The 21,032-nt window shown below is 40.7% G+C and overlaps 1 protein-coding gene across 1 annotated transcript; it reads left to right on the forward strand.

Moving 5' to 3' along the window:
* Positions 1–491: 491 nt before the first annotated feature.
* LOC119260154 (low-density lipoprotein receptor-related protein 8-like) lies at positions 492–18,267 on the forward strand (the record flags this gene model as incomplete). The annotated part of the gene is made up of 12 exons (XM_037529029.1): positions 492–708; positions 3,078–3,191; positions 5,399–5,638; positions 7,036–7,149; positions 8,215–8,334; positions 11,971–12,096; positions 12,702–12,905; positions 13,528–13,696; positions 14,015–14,183; positions 14,960–15,185; positions 15,949–16,074; positions 18,044–18,267. Coding segments are annotated over 12 exons (2,049 nt in total), but the record flags the coding sequence as incomplete, so codon positions are not given.
* Positions 18,268–21,032: the final 2,765 nt, after the last annotated feature.

The following is a 21,032-nucleotide window of genomic DNA, read 5'->3' on the forward strand; positions in this document are numbered from 1 at the left end:
CAGAGAGAGCCCCCAAGGGGAAGACAACTCCGGAGTGTTGCAGTCCTCCCTGGGGACCTCGGTTTGGAGCTACAGAGACGTTGCTTTCCAAAGTGAGGTCTGAGGACCAGCAACAAAACATCACCTAGGAGTCAGAGAATCTCACCCCTCCTAGACCTTCAAGTTCAGCTTCTGCCTATTAAAGAGACTGCCAAATAATTCACATGCACATTAAAGTTAGGCGCCTTTACTTAAGAGTGGTCACCAAGCCTACCCTGTCCCTAAGGGTCAGGCCCTGAATTAGCCGAGTGTCCACTGTCCCATTACAGGAGGGGGTGGAAGCCCCTGCCACTCCTTCCCACTAAATAGCCAGAGATCCGACCCGACGAGTGCACAGCCGCTTCCCCTGCAGTCCGCACCCCTTCCGTGCAGCTTTTCCCCAAGAGTTGGCGACTTCAACTCTTCCCGCCCCCAGCCCCTCACCCCCGCGCAGCAGTTTCGCTGAGCCTTAGGCTCGGGAGATAAAGCCAGACGGAACCACCAAGCGCTCCCAGCGCTTCTCTCGCCTGGCTGCTGCGCCCCAGCGAACGCACTCCCCGCCCCGCGGCGTTGGCGCGGAGATCGGGGTCCGCACACTGTCCCCTCCACAGGCCATGGGGCGTCTGGCGCTCATTCTGCTCCTGCCACAGGTGCTGGCCACGCTGGGCGGCCTCGGGGGCTCCCGGGTCGGTGAGTGGGGTACCAAGGGAAGGGATCACAAAGGGTGGAGGGGCCTCAGGGCTGCTGGGGGCTGCTGAGAGCTGGTGAGCTTGGGGCATTCTCGCTTCCCCGGTGACTTACCTAGAAGGGCGAGGCTGGGCCTTCTGGAGTGGCACCAGGTGCCTTTACAAAACTGCCTGTGGATGGGAGGGTAGGGGGCTCAGTGAGGAATTTGGTGCTTTCTCCCCATCTGATCCCCGAACAGGCTAGAAAGGGAGCTCTCCTCATACCTGGTGCACTCTCTCTCCTGGCCTCTACAGTACCCTAGTCAGGCACCAGTAGGATTTGCTTTCTAGTCCTGGTCTCAGATGGTCTGTCCAACAGTGTTCACCAGGAAGTGAGCTGGCCTCTTGGAGGCCCAGGTGCCTCGTTCCAGACTCTCATAATAATCAAGAAGTGGAAGAGGCCTCCACTGAGGTGCAGGTTGGAAGCAACTTCTTGTTGCCCTTGTTGCTACCCTCAGGGTTAAGGAGACCCCAAGGAGGCAGGTGTGGGAGGTACCCAATGTCGTGGTACCCTGGTCTGCACACTTGAGGGTCTCTTCTGACAGGTGCCGCTCTCTAAGGTTTTAAATCATTTTAGCTTAGGCGGACCCTTGCTTGTTAAGTGGTTGGGAGTAGGTGCCACTTACCAACTGAATTGTCTTCCAGGAGGGATTCTAACCCTCAGGACTTGGTCTGACCTGGTGCAGCATCTCAGCTGTGACAGTAAGCACTTGTTCTGGGTGGTCTTTTCGCACCACGCCAGCAACAGGAGTTAAAATTACTCTTTTTTTTTTTGGTTTGTGTTTTATTAAGCGGCGGTTTTTAGTGCCTTCTGGCACTCTTTGCAATGTCTGTTTTAGAACAGCATGTGATCCTTGTACTTTGTATATTGACAGACTGAGAGCTACCATAAATTTAATACATAAATAAATGTGCCCCATTTGCAGATACTGTGTAGGATTTGTGCTCATGTTTGACAGATTGAGATTCATCAGATAAAAAAATAATTGTTGAAGGAATGTGACTTTGAGCGCTGACTGTGACCCTTATTGGGATTCTTCTAGAAGTATCTGCTGGAAGAGACAGCAAGAGAGTTACCACTTTATATGCATTTTTATGTGGTGGGTACTGTGTCAACGGGATTTGTGCTCATTTAATCTTTGAATCCTCACTTATTTTCTAGTCTCATTTTATACAAGAAGACAGGCCCAGAGAGAGGAGGTGACTCCCAAGGTCATGTTGTTTGTTGTAAGTGGTCTAACGAAAACGCCAGCCTGTGTAGCCTGTCTGAGCCTGTGCTCCATGTTAGTAGGTGCTAATATAAATGCTCTCAACTTCAAGTTAAGTGCATTTCTGGGATGGTATGTGAGTAGATTTCTGGCAAAGTTGTTATCTATTTACTCGTAACCAATACTTCCTGAATATTTTACTTATAGTGCTTATTATAAGCCAACCTTTTAAAATCAAACATCGAGTAACTATTCTAAAAATACCATCTTGGTGGGATACAAGACTAAGACGTGATCTTTACCAAAGAAGGTGTAGTCTGTGTAATGTCACCGTCAACTTCTATGACAAAGCCTTGTACATGGCTTTCCATTCCTTACACTCATGTTCTCTCTGGAAGTGGGACTTGCTGAGGCTTTACTGCATCTTGCAGAGACTCTCACTAGCACAGACCACATAGCTTATGTTTTCTAGGAGCTAAGGACTGGCCTTTTCTCTTTGAAAGTTAGGACTATATGATAAGTTAAATGCACAATAGGCTTATTTTGGACCATTAAACATTTAAGGTTAAGGGACATATGTTCATGAGATAAGTAAAATAGATAATATAAGTTAATGTCTTGTAAGTAGCTGAAAACTTACAATTACTTGCAACCAGGCTATTAGAAGTATTTTTATAATCTATAGGATCCAAAACCCTAATCAGTTTTTAGGATGTAGCTTTCTAAGTCTAAAAGTAAACTAGATTCAAGTTCTTTGAACCTAGACTTCTAACTTAAAACTCTTCATACTGAGTCTTTGAGACAGAGCCAGAACTGGAAAAGTATTCCTGCCTCTTTCACACAAGTGTGAGTCCACCCCATTTTACTAGGAAAACAGGGAAGCAAGAGCCAAGACCCCATCAACAGCTTCACAGGGCTAGAAAGAAGGGTTCCCTAGGGTCATCACTAGAGAATGCATTAGGGTGTTTAGGATACTGGATCCCCCTTGTGTTCTCCTGGGGGTTAGGTGGGAAGGCAGGCTTTGCAAAATTACCTTTGGTTGCAGCTTATCCTGAAAAGATGTTCTCTTGAGTACCAGAGTGAGCCAAGAATTCTCATGGCTTGATTTCTTGGTCATTCCATGCAGATGAAGCAAAGTGTAACAGGACCAGGCAAGCTATGTGTGGTGAGAAATGCATCCCTGTGACCTGGCTCTGCAATGGAGAGCAAGAGTGTCCCGATGGGACTGATGAGCAGTGTGGTAAGTGAGCTCTTCTCACTACTGCATCATGCGCTACCTATACAGGATCCTTAGTGCAATGTGCGTGGCCAGCAGTGTCCATTCTCGTGAATACCCATTAAGGGGTATTCAGAAATATTAGGTGCTCTGGGTTTTTGCAGGATCTCAGTGGACAAGACCACGGATGCTTAAGTATAGGTAACACCGTTAAGACAAGTGGGGCAGGCTAGTTAATATGGAAAATTCAGCAAAAGGCTGATTCCTCCCTTGAATAGGCTTAAACATCTATGTGATATCACTCAAACTTGAATAATACAGAGATTCTTCGTATGAAATCCTTGCAGACCCCAGTGCATACAACTTTCTGTATACAATAAACCAGTTCAACCTTCACAGGCTTAGAGATCTACAACTAAACACAGCTTTCAAGTTAAGCACAGCTTTCAACTTAAGCACAAAAACCTACACAACCAGCGAACCAAAAAGTCCTATCATTCTCATAAAGACAGGTTTGCCATTTGGTACATGTCTTGTTAAACAAATCTCAAGAACTTCTGTGCTAAAAGGGCTCAGAGTCCCAGAAGAGGCCTCTGAGCACCCGCATATGTGAGCTTCTTAAACCAGATTCCTCACATCCTTGTGCTATGCATATGGAAAAGATATTTTCTCCTTAAAGGAGAAAAACCCTCCTCGGTGAGTGCTGTTTGTTTACCCCACATGCACATTCTTGGGGTATCAATTACTATGACATAAATTTACACGATCCATTTGATATTAAACATGTAATATTGACAGTCACACATGTCATGTTACAGGTTAGAAAATAATTCCTTGTGCTCTGCCCCCGTGCACTTCACCAGCTTCCCATGATTGTGGCCTTCTGCTTGTAGGCATACTTAGCTGGAAATTTTAAGGTCTAATTAAAAACGAATTGCTCCCAGGTTCTTGAACATTCCCATCGTCTCAAATACCAAAAGAATTCAAGGAAGTAAACCTATGAATCTACACTGTTCTACACAGTGGCTGCTGGCCATATGTAAGGATTTAAATTTATTTAAACACCTAAAATAATAATATTCAATCCTTCTGTCATACTAGTCACATCTCAGTGTTCAAGAACCAGTGGCCACCATTTGGGATGAACAGAATTAAAATTCTTCCATTTTCACAGAAACTTTTATTGGACAACCGTGCCCTGTAAAATGGTGGGCGTCGTCGGAGGGTGGGAGGGGGTCCTGTGTGATGCTGTCAGGGGTCACATGACAAGAACAGGCACGTTTAGGGTGGACTCTAGAAGCAAAGCAGAATTAATTATTCCTTTGCTAATGAAAATGCTTAATATGAAACCCAAATTTAAAAGCTGTTAGATTCCTGACAAGCACCTTCCTTTTTGTATCTTCTTGAATGCCGCCGCCCCTGGCCCGCAGAGGAAGCATGCCGAGGGCACCCCCGGGCTTGGCAGTGTGACGACGGCAGGTGTATTCCTACTAGCTGGCTTTGTGACGGTGCTGGCGACTGCCTGGATGGTTCCGACGAGGTTCACTGTGGCACGTACAGCTTGTTATCTTTAGTCCTATTCTGTTAGTTAAAAGCGTTGACTCATAATCACAGTATTAAGGGAACAAGCAAGCCTTCTACCACATAGGCTCAACCCAGGTGTTAAGTTTTCCCTGGTATTATAGATGACTTTTTTTTACCCACTAACTTATTTTTAGAAAATTACCTGAAATAGGCCTCCCCAGTGGTGCAGCCGGTTAAGCGCAGTGCTGTGAAGCTGTCCCCAGCCTCTGCTGTGCAGGTTCAATTCCCGGCCGGCCACGGAGACGCCCACATGGCGCAGCAGATCTCTCCTGTCTCGCCCGCTGCTCCCCTCAGCAGTGCCTTTGGTCCATCTGCCTGTCCTGCTCCAGGCTCTGTCTCTGGTGAATCCTCTCACCCTCCCATTCCTCTGGCCTGTATCCCAGTTCTTGTACAAATAAATATATCTTTTTAAAAAAAAGGAAAGAAAATTACCTGAAATAAAAAGATTATTAGCTTTATTGATTCTATTTAAAAACATTTTTAGGATGAAATTTCAATATACAAAATTGTATATTGTACATCTCCATGGCTACTGTCTTTCTCAATTCTTGTTTTTTTATAGACAGAGCTCATGAGCAAGCCATTCATGCCTAAATAAGTCTGTAGCATAGCACTTCCACCTCACTGAGCCAATTCCTGCCTTTTAGAGGTACTGACAGCCTGTCCTGGCCAAAAAATCCAGTGTCCGGGAAGTTCTCTGTGCCGTGATGCTCGGGAGCTCTGTGATGCCCCTGAGGACTGTGAAGAGGGTTCTTATGAAGGCCGCTGTCCCCAGAGCCACTGCCTACCTGGGCAATGGCAGTGCAAGAACAGGGTGTGTGTGGCAGACGGCTGGAAGTGTGATGGCACCAACAACTGCGGGGACTCCTCCGATGAGGACGTCTGTGGTGAGTTTTGTTCCTTGTTTCCTTTTAAGGGAAAGGTGCACTGTGTGGGCTGCTTTTTGCAAGTTGGATTTTAATTCCTATGACTAAGACTGTCATCCTGTATCTAAAAACAGGATGTTTCCTCACAATAACCAAAATTTAGTCAATCATGGAAATATAGAGCAATGTTGCATAGTAGCTGCAAAGTATACACTATGCACTGCCTAGATTGTTTCCACCAGTCAATTTGGCCGGTGCAGACAAAACCTGAGCATCCAGATGGGAGGAGGCCTCCTAACAGGTGCCCTTAGCCTTGTGTAGTGAATACAGAGGGGGAAGTTCCTCACTGAAGAAGGAAAACCCCCCAAAGAACTTGGTGGGTGCTCTATGCCTTTTTTCCTAGCCACATACACATAACATAATGGACCCTCCAACAATCCGATTCAATATTTCTAGAGTTGAATCTACAGTATTTAATATATTCAGAGTCTGACATTTTTAAAATAAACTGGTTTCTTAAGCAAATATTTCTTTTAGGATTGTTTTGTTGACTTTAAAACCATTTCAATTAGAACTACTTAATATCAACTCACTTTAATTTGATTATTTCAATCTGATGTTCAGATGTCTTAAGGCTTGATAACAAAGATGTTAAGTTCCCAATTCTCTTAAAACTGCTTACAAAGGGCCCCCCTGGTGGCCTAGGGGCTAAGTCTCAGGGCTATCATGACTGATAAGGTCTGAGACTTATCCCCAGCCAGGGAGCTAACTCACATGTGGTGCAGCAGACCTCTCCTGTCTCCCCCGCTGCTCCCCTTAGCAGTGTATTTCAGTAAATCCGCCTGTTCTGCACCCCACTCTGACTCTGGTGAATCCTCTCACCCCAGCACATCTGGCCTACAGTCCACTTCTTTTTTTTTTTTTAAAGATTTATTTATTTATTTATTTATTTATTTATACAAGCACTGGGTACAGTCAGAAGCATGGGAGGGTGAGAGAATTCACCAGAGCGGGGAATAAGACAGGCAGACTGGTGAAATACACTGCTGAGGGGAGCAGCGGGCACAGCAGGAGAGGTCTGTCGCACCATGTGGGACCCTCGCCGGTGGCCCTGGGATCAAACTGGTGCTGCAGAGGCCTCAGGCAGCTTCGTAGCCCAGTGCTCAACTGCTGCGCCACCAGGGGAGGCCCTACAGTGCAGTTCTTCTATGCAAAAATAAATAAATAAAATATTTTAAAAGATTGGGTTAAAAAAAAAAACCTGCTTACAAAGATAGAACTTGCTTCCCTACCTAGATTTACTTTGGTTTGTAGAAATATTACCAGCTTACCTGCCTGGTGTAAGAGATGTCTATTCCCACTCTCCCCACTCCCCAACACAAATATTGATGAAAAAGAATGCTTAACTTCCTCCACAGCTTTCTGTCCAGAAGGCATGGTTAGATGTGATGAAGGAAAATGCATCCTAGAATCCCTGATGTGTGATGGGAAAGCAGACTGTACAGATGGCACTGATGAACCCACTACATGTGGTAAGAAACCAGTCTCTTGGTTTAAAGCAGGAGGAGATAAAGTCTGAATAGCTCAATGAGCAAATGTCTCCATTAATCAATATGGCCAGTGCATAGGGGTCTACTCTGAGAGAATGCTAGGACCAACTCTTGTAGACAAGCAGTTATTTTTCAGTGATGGATCCCTTACATACGACAAATTGCAGTTCCTGGCATTGGTCTCCTGAGTGTGTATAAATGTTAACTGAGCTATAAAACTTTAAGAGTTGCTCAAATGTTATAGCTTTAGAGAAATAGACTAGCTAAACAACACAATCTATATTGTTCTAAGATTGTGGAATAAAGAACTCAAATTTTGCCACTGAGAATCGTTTGCAAAGACAAAATAGTGAAATCTCCCAGGATTTAGCAGAGAAAGGACTTGGGAAGACTTTCCTGGAGAGAAGGGAGTCTACTGAGCCAGCAGCCCCAATCCTGAATCCTGTAATTCGCACTGTAAAGATCACAGTTGGTTCCAGTTGAAACAGAGGGAGAGTGGGCATCTGTCCCCAAGTCATTTTTCATCTTGTCTTTTAACTTCCTCCCTAAATCTGATCTTTATATATGTGCTGTGAAACCCTCCAGTGTTGTTAAAGACCAAAAGAAGCTTTTCGTCAAAGGAATGCAAATAAGAAATGCTAAAAGCTAAGAAATGGTAGAAAGTATGGGTTTCTGAACTGTGTTCTTGGATTAGTAAATTGTATCATTTTCTGAGGGGAGGGTCTAAACCATCCATAGATTCTAGAGAAAATAGTGAAGAGGTTGCTGGTTTTTCCATGACTGAATAACACACCCACACCTGGAATTGTCCAGAATGTTAGCCTAAAAAGAAATGGCTTCCCCTACTCCATGATGCCAACCTTTCCTTCTAGTGCAGTCTTCCCCCAGTGCCTCATGTTCCTAGGGAAGAGGGCAGTGTCAAAAGTTATGCATACCCAGACATCTGTTGCTCACTTGAATGTAGATAGTTCTGATACAATACAGTTTATAAAATGTTTGATCTTTCACCTCTTTTACCTGTACTCACCATTGCCCTGTCTCTCCCAGGTAAAAACTGCTCTAAAATTAATGGGGGCTGCACCGGGCAGTGCAGTGACACAACCTGGGGTGTCCGGTGTTCCTGTGGACCTGGTTGGCAATTACAGCAAGATGGTCAGAACTGTGGAGGTCAGAACATTTTGGTTTATCTTTTAAAGACATTTTTATTTTCATATAATATAATATCTTCATAATATAAAATTTGCCATTTTTAAGTGTGTAAATCAGTGGCATCAACTGCATTTGCAATGTTGTGCAACCTTCACCACTATGCATTCCAGAGCTCTTTCATCATCTGCAACAGAAACTCTGTTCCCATGAAGTGATAACTTCCCATTCTCTCCTTCCTGCTAACCTCTATTGACTTTTTGTATCTATGAATTTGCCTTTTCCATTACTGCATATAAGTGGAATCCCATAGTTATTTTCCTTTTGTGTCTGGCTTTTTTCACTTAGCATGTCTTTAAGGTTCATGTTGTAACTTGTATCAGAATTTCCCTCCTTTTTAAAGGCCAAGTGATATTGCTTTGTGTATATATATATGCTACATCTTGTTTATCCATTTACCTGTTCAGGGACACTTAGGTTGTTTTGGCTCTCACAGGTAATGCCATTATGAACATTGGTATTTAAGTGTGTTCGATTGCCTACTTTCAGTTCTCTTGCATATATATACCACAAGTGAAATTGCTGGATCAGGGCCTGCATGGTGGCACAAGGTGTTAAGTCTCAGCACTACCAAGCTATTGCCAGCCACTGCAGCATGAGTTCAATCCCCCAGCAGGGGAGCTGACCCACATGGTGCAGCAGACCTCTCCTTTCCTGCTCACTGCTCTCCTCAGCAGTGTATTTCAGTAAATCTGCCTGTTCTGCTCCCCACTCTGTCTCTGGTGAATCCTCTCAACCCCCACACCTCTGGCCTACACCCTAGCTCTTGTATGCACAAATAAATAAATCTTTTTTTTTTAAAGAAACTTCTGGGTCATATAGTAAGTTCTGTTTAAACATTTACCCAATGCTGCACCCTTTAACATTTCCACCAGCAATATGCAAGGTTCCAATTGCTCCACATTCTTGCCAAGAATTCTCCACATTCTCCACTTGTCATCATCCTCTTTTATGGGCAGTGTAGGTCAATGTCGACTAATGAGGAAATGAATTTAACATGTTTTATAGAATTTCAGGGTTGGAATAAATGGTCTTGGAATAAATAGTTACTTCGTGGCCACACCTGAGGTCTATGGCATGATTGGTTGGATAGATTCTGAAATTAGAGTCCACTATACATTTGGCTAGCTGAATTCCTTTGTCATTGAATCCTAAGTCTTATTTCTCCCCTTTGTAAGATGGGATTATAATGCCAGAATAGCAAAAATAAATTTCATATGTCCTTCATATATTGTCTAATAATCTGAAAGTGTTATGGCTGTTATTTTGTAGTACTGATCCCCCAAATAGGGGTTGCCATTTGGGGCAACCCCAGTTCTTATATGAATAAATAAATAAATCTTTAAAAAAAATCATCAAGAATTGTAATGAGCTATTTTGGATAAGGCAATTAAACTTATTATTTCATTAAAAAATCTAAAATCAGTATCTGTTTATAATCTTTTAGGGGCCTGGCTTCAGTTTGTCCCTCCTCTTCTAGAGTCTGCTGCATCCTTCATGGTTTATGGCCCATTGTGGGGCATGTGGGCCACTGAGTTTGACTTATAAACACATCCTGATATTCTCCTGGGCTGGAAAGGGAATATTCTACTTTAGAAGCCCATGGTTTAGGAGAAATAATGGTTTTTCTGGCTATGCCCCCAAGGAACCATATTCCTTCCTGCTTAAAAAACCAAACCAAACCAAGCCAAAATAAACTTCCTAGTCCCCATGATTCACACTTTATTTTTTACTTTTTGTTTTTCACTAAATAAATGTTTGTGTGCTACCTTGTGGCAGGTAGTATCCTGGGAAGATATTCACAACATATTAACAGTGGTTAACTCTGGGGTGCCACATTTTTTCCTTATGCCATTGATATAATAACTCTTTTCCTTTAACTGTAAACACTAAAAGTGTTTATCAGTTATGCTAGAGAATCTAACTTCTCCTCATATTTCATTTTTTCTCAACTTTAACTAAATTCTTACACATAGTTTTGGCTCTTTTTCCCCAGTTCTTCTCTATTTTCATTTCTCCACCCTCTTCACTTATACCCTTTGACCTTTCCTCCTTCCCCCAGCCCAGAAACCTCATATCTTTTACTAGTGGCTGCTAGTTTTTATAAGTATATTGCTTTATCAAATCATCTACTATATGTGTCCAAAATTTGACTTTGTAATTGTGACTTGTTTACTAGACATAATTGTGAACTCCATTTTGCTGTCTGTAAATGGCAACATTTTTTTCTTTCCTTATGGCTGCATGGTATTCCATGGTGTGGACATACTGCATCTTGATTCAGTCCTTTGTCACTGGGCACTTAGATTGTTTCCAAGTCCTAGCAATTGTGAATAATGCTGCTGTAAACATTGCAGAGCATATAAATTTTTGAACTAGTAGTTTCATGTTCTTTGGAAAAATGCCCAAGAATGGGATTGCTAGGTTGTATGGTACTTCCATTTATAGTATTTTAAGGTAAATCTGAATCACCTCCCAAAATGGCCATACCAGTTTACATTGCCACCAGCAGTACAGTTCCTCTTCCTCAACATCCTCTCTAGCACTTGTTATTGGGGATGTTTTAATTTATATGTACCTTTCTCATGGGTGTGAGATGATTAACTCATTATGGTTTTTACTGGCATATTTGTTATTAAAAGTGATGATGAACTTCTTTACATGTGTCTATTGGTGAACTGTCTAATCAGCTCTGCTTTCCATTTATTAATTCTGGTGTATAGCTTTTCATTGTTAAATTTTATAAAGTTTTATGTATCTTGGATAATACCCACTCTTGGTTGTGAATATGTAAATATTTTCTCTCATTTAGTGGAATGTCTTTTAAATATAATTATATGTATTTTATGCTTTTTTATTTCCCTTAACATAGAGGTCAAAGCTACAAAAATATCTTTATCATTGGTACTGTGATACGTATGGATGTTTTCTTCTCTATATTTTATTATTGTAGATCTTATATCTAAGTCTTTAATTCATTTTGAATTTAATTTGCGCATGGAGTTAGAGAGTAATTCAACTTCATTCCTTCACTTGTGGCCATACAGGTTTCCCATTACAGTTTCTATCATTTGTTAGAAACTCTAATTTCCCCACTGTATGGTCATAACTTCTTTATCTTTAATTATTGATATAAACGTCAATGTTCATACTTTAAAGGATCCCTCCCAAACAACTTTGAGAAGTTACAGTGCCTTACCTAAATTCTGCAGTTATACCTGTGAGTTTTAAGATTGTTTTATCATCTTAGATGAGAGATCATATGGCACATTCATGAACTCTAGGCCCTAATGTTTGTCATACTGAATTAGATTCTGACTGGCTTGACAAGTGACACATCCCCAGAAGGTTGCTAGGGTAATAGATCAGTATTCTGTGCCAAGCATGCATTTAGGGTCCCTCTGTTGACCTTTCTGCTAAAATAATTGATGTCCATGGGAATTATGTGGAGATAGGGGTTGTATAGTTCAGGAGCTGACACAGAGATTTCCACATTACACATGTCCACTGAGCATCCAAAAAGTAGCTCAAAAGAACAAAAAGTCTCGAGAGTATTCCTGGGTTTTCTCTAATTTTTGATTCTCTATCTATCACCAGATGTAGATGAGTGCTCTATGGCATACAGTCCTTGTGGTCAACTATGTCATAATACACCAGGCTCATACTCCTGCGAGTGTGTTCAAGGTTACCAGCTCTACAATGGCACTGACTGTCAAGTTACAGGTAAGTTTCAGTATCTAAAGCAATGCCTAAATCCTCCTCTGTTCTTAGTAATTAAGATAAAAGTATATAAATGATTCATTTTAAGGTCTAATATTAGACATGATTTGCTTTATTCTTTCTTTAAACTAGGTACAATCACATTCTTTGGCCAATCATGTCAGTTGCCATCAAGTATGACTTAGTTATTCTGTAGGCCATAGAACTAGATGTTTGGGACATCTAATCAAAGCATCTTAACTTGGCCTGTGTTTCTTTAGCACTTGGACACTTAATCATTCTTGGCTACTATGTACCAGGCTACTATGATATTGACCCCAACTGAAGTCACAGTTTCTTGGATTCCTTGGTTATGTCTTGGTGTGAAGAAGGGCTGAATCAGAAATCAAATAAGATGGTAAAGTTCCAAAGATTAGTTTCAGTTCTCTGGAGTTCAGAGGGAAGAAATAAGTAAAATGTAAGGTAGTTACTTAGATTTCTCCTGTATGAACCTTGCTTCAGTTTTCAGGGATAAGTAGATTTTGTCATGGGAGAGGGGGCAAAATCTTAAAGAGAAGGGTGTGAAAATATGTTTCAAATTAATATCACTTCTTCTACTTCTATTACAGATGATGCTGTTAAAATTCTTACAGCAGCAGATGGAGAACTTGGTGTCCTGAATCACAGAACAGGCATCTATGAGACTCTGTTACCTATAAAATCAAAGCCTACATCTATTGCATATGATCTTGAGAGAAGCATGTACTTCTGGGTGGATGAAGTTTTAAATATGTTTGTTCTTGGGAAGCTGAAATCTGTTCCCCTCTATCCAGGTATGTTTCTTGGCATTAAGAGACTTAGCATTCTAAAGCTATTTAAATGTGGGATCATAAGCATATGCATTCATTTGAGCATCATCTGTGATTCACTTGTCACGAATCCTAAGTGTTCGTAAAATCCAGATTTGAAATAAGACGATGTAGTTTTGGTCTATAGGAACTTTAGAGTATAATATGAGAATGCAACCAATATTAGGATATACTGAAAGCTTGACTATATGGGCTCAAAAACCAGGTCTAAGTCCGATGACTAAGTATGTGACTTTGGGTATATTAACTCCTCTGATACCTCTGGAAATCCTCTGATAGAAATTAAGAGGTAGAGTTCATAATAATTCACCTGAGGCTTCTATGATATTGACCCCAACTGAAGTCACAGTTTCTTGGATTCCTTGGTTATGCTCTGCTAATGCCTTTGTCTTTCCCTACTGTCCACTATATATTGTAAGCACATTAGCACATCTCTGATCCGCATTCCCTGTGTTCTATTTGTCTTATCATAACACTTGAAATCAGAAGATGTCCAGTTCCAAAGAAAGTTATATTGAGTCTCTTTTTTCAAGGTAAGAAACGTGTAGAAGAATATAGGGACATAATGCTGTCTCCTGTGTTCCAGAGCTTAGAGCAGTGAACAGTATCTCCTTGGACTGGTTCACAGGACAGCTGTACTGGGCTAGCAGCTTTGCAAGGGTCATCTGTGCTGGCTTAAGTGATGGCAGAGGTTATGTCAAAATCTTGGAAAAGGATCTTGTTCCACAACAGCTAATAGTGTTTCCTGCAAGGAAGTAAGTATTGTTTCTTTTGGAGTATATCCAAAAGCATTGGTTATCTTATTAAAGGTTTTAGATGAGAACACATCAAACTTTTCTACCCAGGTCTCATTTACTCCAGAAAATTCTTAATTTTGAAGTCTAAATTCAGTATTATGGAGTCAGGGAGACTTTCCCCCCCCAAAAAAAAAGTCTAGGAGCATACATCTCCAGCATTCTTTGAAGTGCAATAATAAAAGGTCTGCATGAGAGAGCTGAGGGAGCCTGCTGTTCAGAAAATTGTACATGTACCTGAGAGGGTTCTTTAACACCTTGTACTTTTGCTGTTCTTAGGTACTTGTACTGGGTGAATCAAGGTGAGAGGGACATGAGGACTATTGAAACTGCAGGGATGGATGGCTCTGATAGGAAGGTGCTTGCAGTTGTAACCATGGAGGAGCCGATAGGATTAAGTCTTGACCATGTGACTGACAGGCTCTACTGGATCAGCAAATATAAAAAGGTAACCTAGATACAGAGGATTATGTAGGTCCCAAGAAAAAAGGAAACCCATTGAGCAAGGGCTTGGTATGACTATAGGCAATAGTAAGTTCTTTTAAGTATTGCATTAACTCACTGAAGTATGTTCTAGCTATGAAAACAGAGAAGAGCAAGGTATAATTACACAGTATCTTTAGGTTAAGTTAGATGGTATCAGTTTTCTTAAATATTCTATAGTCAAATTTAGCACTGGAATTTCCTGGTAGTATTATGTGCTATCTTGTATCCATGGTACAAAACCTTTCAAAATGGCAGACCACTTCATTGAAAGCACAGGTACTTCCGTGTCTTGTATTTACATTAGAGTTCATGTTATCTCATTTGAAATTGTTTCAAACTAAAAGACCAGTAGAAAACACTGGTTGAAAGCCTGGTTTTGGGAGTTATATTTTTATTTCTTGCTAGCTTTGATTTTGGTTATGATACCTCTTTGAAAAGAAATAAAATATGTATGACAAAAGGCAATTGGAGAATGCAATGAAAGGATTTGGTAAAATGTTTAGATGGTGGCCAGTAATCTCTAGAAGTTACTTGGTATAACATATCACTAATTTGTCCAAGAAGTGGTCCAATTTACTAGCTTTGACATTCTTTTCTATGAGTCCTAAGATGAGTTTCTCTATTCAGTTGATATCACCTAAAAATGTTTATAATTAGTGTCCCAGAAACTAAAGAGCACTAATATTGTTGCCACCTCTTCATGCTATCATGTTCTCATGAGACTTTCTACCCCTTCAGTCCATAGAGACAGTAAAGGTGGACGGCAGGGGGAGGCATACCTTCCCTGAGGTCTTCTTGGAGGATGAACATCCACTGGGACTAGTCGTATTTGAGAACTCTTTCTTCTGGGCAAATAAAATACAGCTGTTCCATACTTCACCCCGCACCCCACAAGAGAGAGTGGTGCTGCTTAATGCCTCCATATCTGCTTTCTCGGTCCTCCACAAATCCCAGCAGCCAAAGAGTAAGTAAACAGCTTGCTTTTCACATGCTTATTTATGAATCAGCCTGCATACTACATTGAAACTACCTAAATTACTACTGTAATCTCTTATTGGAACATCTCTTTTGAGATAAGGGAGGTGTTCTGGATAGCATTCCAGACCTATACGAGATTGCTAAGTAGAAGAACGGAATAAAAACATCGACTGGGACACTCATTCCAACCATGTACCTTGTACTTGTCCAGTGTAGTGGTCACATTTTTTAACTTCTAAAATATAAAAAATAGAAGTACTATAATAGCTTAATTACTGACATGTCAATTGATAATAGAAGATTGAAACAAGCCCAGAATCCTGCTTATAAAAGATAGTCAAATATTCATTGACAGGCATTTAAATGCTTTTAGTCAGTCTGTTTGTATCTGTTAGCTCTCATAGTATTTCTTGAATGGGTTTAAGCAACTAAACAGAGAACCTAGACCATTATTTCTAAGGGAGTCCTTGTTTAACAAGTTAGATAGTCATTTTGCCTTGACTCTAATGGGGAAGATGTTTTTGTTCAAAGCTTTATTGGACCTACCCTACTAGAGATTTGTAATGGTCACTACCTGAGGGACAGGAGGCCACATGAGTTCAAAGACCAGGATGCCTAACCTGAAAACTAACAAGGAGTTCTCCTTCTCCTAAGACAAAAATGGCTTAATTTCCCTGGAGTAACAAGCTTTGAACTGGACTGGATAGATAAACTTGAAATTAAACTAATATATTTCTATTTTAAAATAGGCAGATACCCAGTGTGTGTTCCAGGGGCTTGTAGCCACTTGTGTCTTCTGTCTCCTGTCCGTCCCAAGGGCTACAAGTGTGTGTGTCCAGAAGGAATGTTTCTTCTGCCTTCTGGTACATGTAGTGGTAAGTACCTTAGTGAAATGGGCTTGGCTCATGGAGGCACCTTCATGGTTGGCCTGGAAATTATGTAGCTTCTATTTTTGTTCTATCACTTTTATACTGACAACCTACTTGATAGCAAGTTTGATTATCAAAAGACCTTGATTAGTTTTTTATTGTTAAAAAACTAATATAAAATTTTATTTTATATAATTTATAAAAATATATAAAATTTATCATATGAGCCATTTTTAAGGATGTAGTTCAGTGACATTAAGTACATTCACATCTTTGTGCAACTATCACTATCTTCAATCTCCAGAACTTTCGTTTTCCCAACCTGAAGTTCTATACTCACTAAATCCTCTCTTCCACCAGCCCCTGGCAACCACCGTTCTTTCTGTGTCTATGAATATTACTCCTTTAGGTTACTTGATGTATGTCGGCTCTTGCACTGTATTTCCTTTTGACTGGCTTATTTCACGTAGCATAATGGTGTAGAAAGTGTCAGGATTTCCTTTCTTTTTAAGCTTTCTTTTTCATTGCACAGATACTGTATTCTGATATTTGTCTACTATAGAACCAGTAATGTTATATACATAGACTGCATTTTGTTTATCCATTCCTTCATCAATGATGTGTGTTTGATTAATTTTAAAATAAAAAAGTGCATCACTCAGTTTTTAATAAAAAATATAACAAATATGTTGGTATAAGAAATGAATTCTCTGTAGTGCTGACTCTGTGTTCTGACCTGTTTGTAGAGAGTCCACTTCAATATAGTTATGATGACTTCTTTGTGTTGCTGTTTGTTCCATATTTGAAATATTGATGTCTACATAATCCATTCACCATCTCTATCTACGTGATTTTTCTATAGAACATTGAGATTTTTAAGACTAGATAACATAAATATGTTCATGTTCTAACTACTTTAAAAAAGTCAGTAGGAGAAAGACAAATACAGGATGGTCTCACTAATATGTGGAATATAGAGAAACATTACAAAGTGTCAGTCAAAACCAAACCAACAGGGCCTCCCCTGGTGGTGCAGCGGTTGAGCGCTGGGCTGCAAAGCTGCCTGCAGCCTCTGCACCACCAGTTCGATCCCCGACCCCCAGCAAGGGTCCCACATGGCACGACAGACCTCTCCTGCCACGCCCACTTCTCCCCTCAGCAGTGTATTTCGTCGGTCTGCCTGTTCTGATCCCCGCTCTGGCTCTGGTGAATTCTCTCACCCTCCCGCACTTCTGACTGTACCCAGTGCTTGTATAAATAAATAAATAAATCTTTAAAAAACAACAACAACAAACAAACCAATAATAAACAACCTCTGACTACAAAACTGAGGTAACCAGAGGGGGAGGTAGATGGGTGGGAGTTGGGAGAAAAGGGGCCTAATGGAACATGGTGGAGAATTGTTGGGGCACACTTGAGGGCAGGGTGTGAAAGTGTACACCTGTAGAGGTTTGAACCTATAACCCCAAGCAGACACAAAGATGTAAACCTACTTTACCTCACTGAACATAATTTTCAAGGAAAAAGAGTACAGTTTATAGAGTAGCCCTAAGGCCATCTTAATGAGTTGTTGGCCCAACTCGAGACTTCAGCTGAAATTGTTGAACATTATATATAAATACCTGAGTAACTTTTCTTTATATAGGTAAGAGGTTAAAATTCTTTACAGTAGAGACTTGTGTATTATAAGCAAGGATTCCATGACATTACTGAGTCTAATGGAAACACTCCAGTCCTAATCTTCATGATTCTGTCTTGAACTTTCAGCTGAAATTGAAGGTTTATTGCTAGGCTTTCCCAAACAAATGACTCACTTTGCTAAAGAACCTAAGACATTTATGTTGAATATATACTTCAGAAGCAAACATCATAAGATCCCTTTCTTTGTTTATCTCAGCTTGAGAGAAATTTGCTCAAGAATGGAACAGGGACTTATCTGACAAACAGATAGCTAATCTCTCTTTTTCCTTGGTAGAGTTAAAACTTGTGTTTTCTTCTGGCAAACATCTCTACTTGTTGAAAGTTGGATTTATGGGAACTGCTATAGAGAGAACTCTACTTCAGGAGCATCCTTGGAATATCTATTTATTGGATATTGACTGGAAAAGAAACACCATCTACTGGACAAATGCCCAAGGATATCTGTTCTACTCTACTAGTTATTCGGGAGAAAAGCAAAAATTTGGACAGAGCATTCAGGTAAGTTTGAGTTCTTTTTCCTTCTGTTTTTTGACTCTAAATTGAACTAGAGTCAAAATTCCTACTAATTCATGATCAAATCAACCTTAATATCTAATAGTGATTCTAACTAATTTAAGTGTCTCTGTCTTAACATTTTTCTTGTAACTGTTAAAAGACTACCATGTTTTATGGAAGTTGTAGTGGCAGTGATAAGGTTATTAAATTTTTGTTTTTCTGTCCTTAAGTCTGGGTAGGGTAGAAATGAACCCTAAATCCAATTTAGAATTGCAGATTTTTTTCACATTAATTCAGAAGTAATTTGCAATGCAGATTTCAGATTCAACTAGTAAGATTTTCTTACTATGATAATATATACATTTCTCCCCTCCCACACTCCACAATGCCATACCCTACCTAAAGCTTCCTGTACTCAGCCTAAATGCAAACATCTACATTATAAAAGAAACCAAGACTTGACATCTAGGGTGAGTAATTTGAATTTTTTGGTGTCTTTAACATAAGTACTGCTAAGTACTGGAAATATGCTTTACTGCAAGAAATGCCGTATTGAAATACATGTTTCTGAGCCTCCCTGATGGTGGAGGCAGTTGAGCACAATACTGTGAAGCTGTCTGCAGCCTCTGCAGCACCGGTTTGATCCTGGCCTGCCAGGGAGATACCCACAAGGCACGGCAGACCTCTCCTGTTTCGCCCGCTGTTCCTCAGCAGTGTATTTTAGTCAGTGTGCCTGTTCTGTCCCCACTCTGTCTCTGGTGAATCCTCTCACCCTCCTGCACATCTGGACTGTACCGTGGTTCTTGTATGCATGAATAAATAAATTTTTAAGAAAAAGAAAAGAAAAGAAATATATGTTCCTGAGTCATCCTTCAGAGAATCAGACTCTACCCAGTGTCCTGTGGGCCCGTACAGCACTTGTTATGCTGGAACTTCCTGTATCTAACCTAGAGAACTATAAGGAAAACTCAAACGAGCAGTGATCTTGTAATATATCAGATGACCATCTAGAAAACTCCTGATTGTGAATTTCTTCCTGTTCAACTAAATACTGTCTCTCTCAACTGGCTAATCTTTTTGCTAACTGGTTTCTGTGTTATGATTATTAGATGAAGGAGTTGTAAGACATTGACAATGCATTTGAGCTTGCTCTAGTGTTGAATATTTAATACCTGTGATATAGGTGGTTGTGACATAATAGAAATATATGTATTTATATTTATATATACACACATATATATCTAAGTATGTTATGCACTCACACACATACACACACACACACAGAGTGAATATTTTGGTCTTTGCTCCTAATTTCTGGCAAAAAGCTCTTAAGGTCTTTGTAGATAGAGCTCCTAAGTCCCTGGAATTCCCTGAGTAATGAGAATACATTTTGTTATAATGAGGTAACTCTTGGTGAGATGCTGGCTGTGAGCTGGTCACCAAAAGACCAAACCATGATTAGAAACTTGGATCTTATAGTCCCATCCCCATTCCTTGCAGAGGGGAGAGGGCTGGACATGGAGTTAATAATCAATTATGCCTATATGATGAAGTATCCATAAAAATCCCAAAAGTATGGAGCTGCTCAGTTGGTGAACACACCACTGTGCTGGGTGAGTAGCACACCCCAGCTCTACAACCACAGGAGTTCCTGTGTTGGGAACCTTGGGATGTTGCCCTCTGTATCTCTTCATCTGTTTATCTGTCATCTTTACACAGGAACTAGTAAATGTATTTCCATGAGTTCTTTGAGCCATTCTAGCAAATTATCAAACCCAAGGAGCACCTTGTAGGAACCAGACAGTCAGATTATAGGTGACTATAATCTGGGACTACTTGCATGGGCATCTGAAGTGGGGGTCTTGGAGGACAGAGCCCTTAACATGTGGATTTAATGCTAACTCCAGATAGACATTGTCAGAACAGAACCAAATTATAGGACACTTAGCTGGTGCCTCAGAATTCCATAGCATGGGAAAGACCCACACATCTGGTGTTATAATATTGTGTTCTGTGTAATGGTGATAACACAGGAGCATTTGCCCATACAGTGCTACAAAGCTTGATAAAGCCAGGCAGTTCATTTATAGGTCTTACTCCACTTCACCCTGACGTCTAAACCTGTGCACAGTCTTCAGGGCATTCTTACACCTATGAATGCAGCTCTCAGCTTCCCCTAACATCTCTGTATACAGGTGTCAGTGTTTTCCCTTGAGTGTGCTAATCTTGTCCTTATTGAAAATTGAGGCTGGAAATTACAGATCAATTCCTAATACAGGGAAGGACTGCAAAATCCTATTTTATGATTGTTCATGTCTTTAAGAATGTGAGTGGCTCAAAGAACATTCTGTGACCTTGGCTGCTGAACTATCAGCCTGGAATCGGTACAGCACCAAAGTGAAATCTAACTCCAGAGAGCACATGGTCTCTGCAGATGGCAGAGCCCAACAAAGAAGGAGAAGCTGAGCCAAGTATGGCCAGGCTATTCTTACCAACTTGCTAATCTGGTCACTTCTCTCCTGGACAGGAGTGATTCAAGGACTGTGGGGAGAATCAGAAGTATAATTGTATACAAGTTCCTCACATGTAAATGTGAGGAAAAGTGAAGATAAACTCCCACCCTAATGACCCAAAAGTGGGAAGCACTTGACAATTTTTGATCCCTTGTCTACTGGTTTCTCCATTCTGACACCTGTGCCCCAGTTCCAAAAGCAGTCAGTTGTCAACTTTCTGGGTGTTAACATGTAGGTTACTAATATAATGCCCAG

Source organism: Talpa occidentalis, unplaced genomic scaffold (assembly GCF_014898055.3).
Source record: "Talpa occidentalis isolate TD23 unplaced genomic scaffold, MPIMG_talOcc4v2.1 talOcc4.588, whole genome shotgun sequence".
NCBI lineage: Eukaryota > Metazoa > Chordata > Mammalia > Eulipotyphla > Talpidae > Talpa > Talpa occidentalis.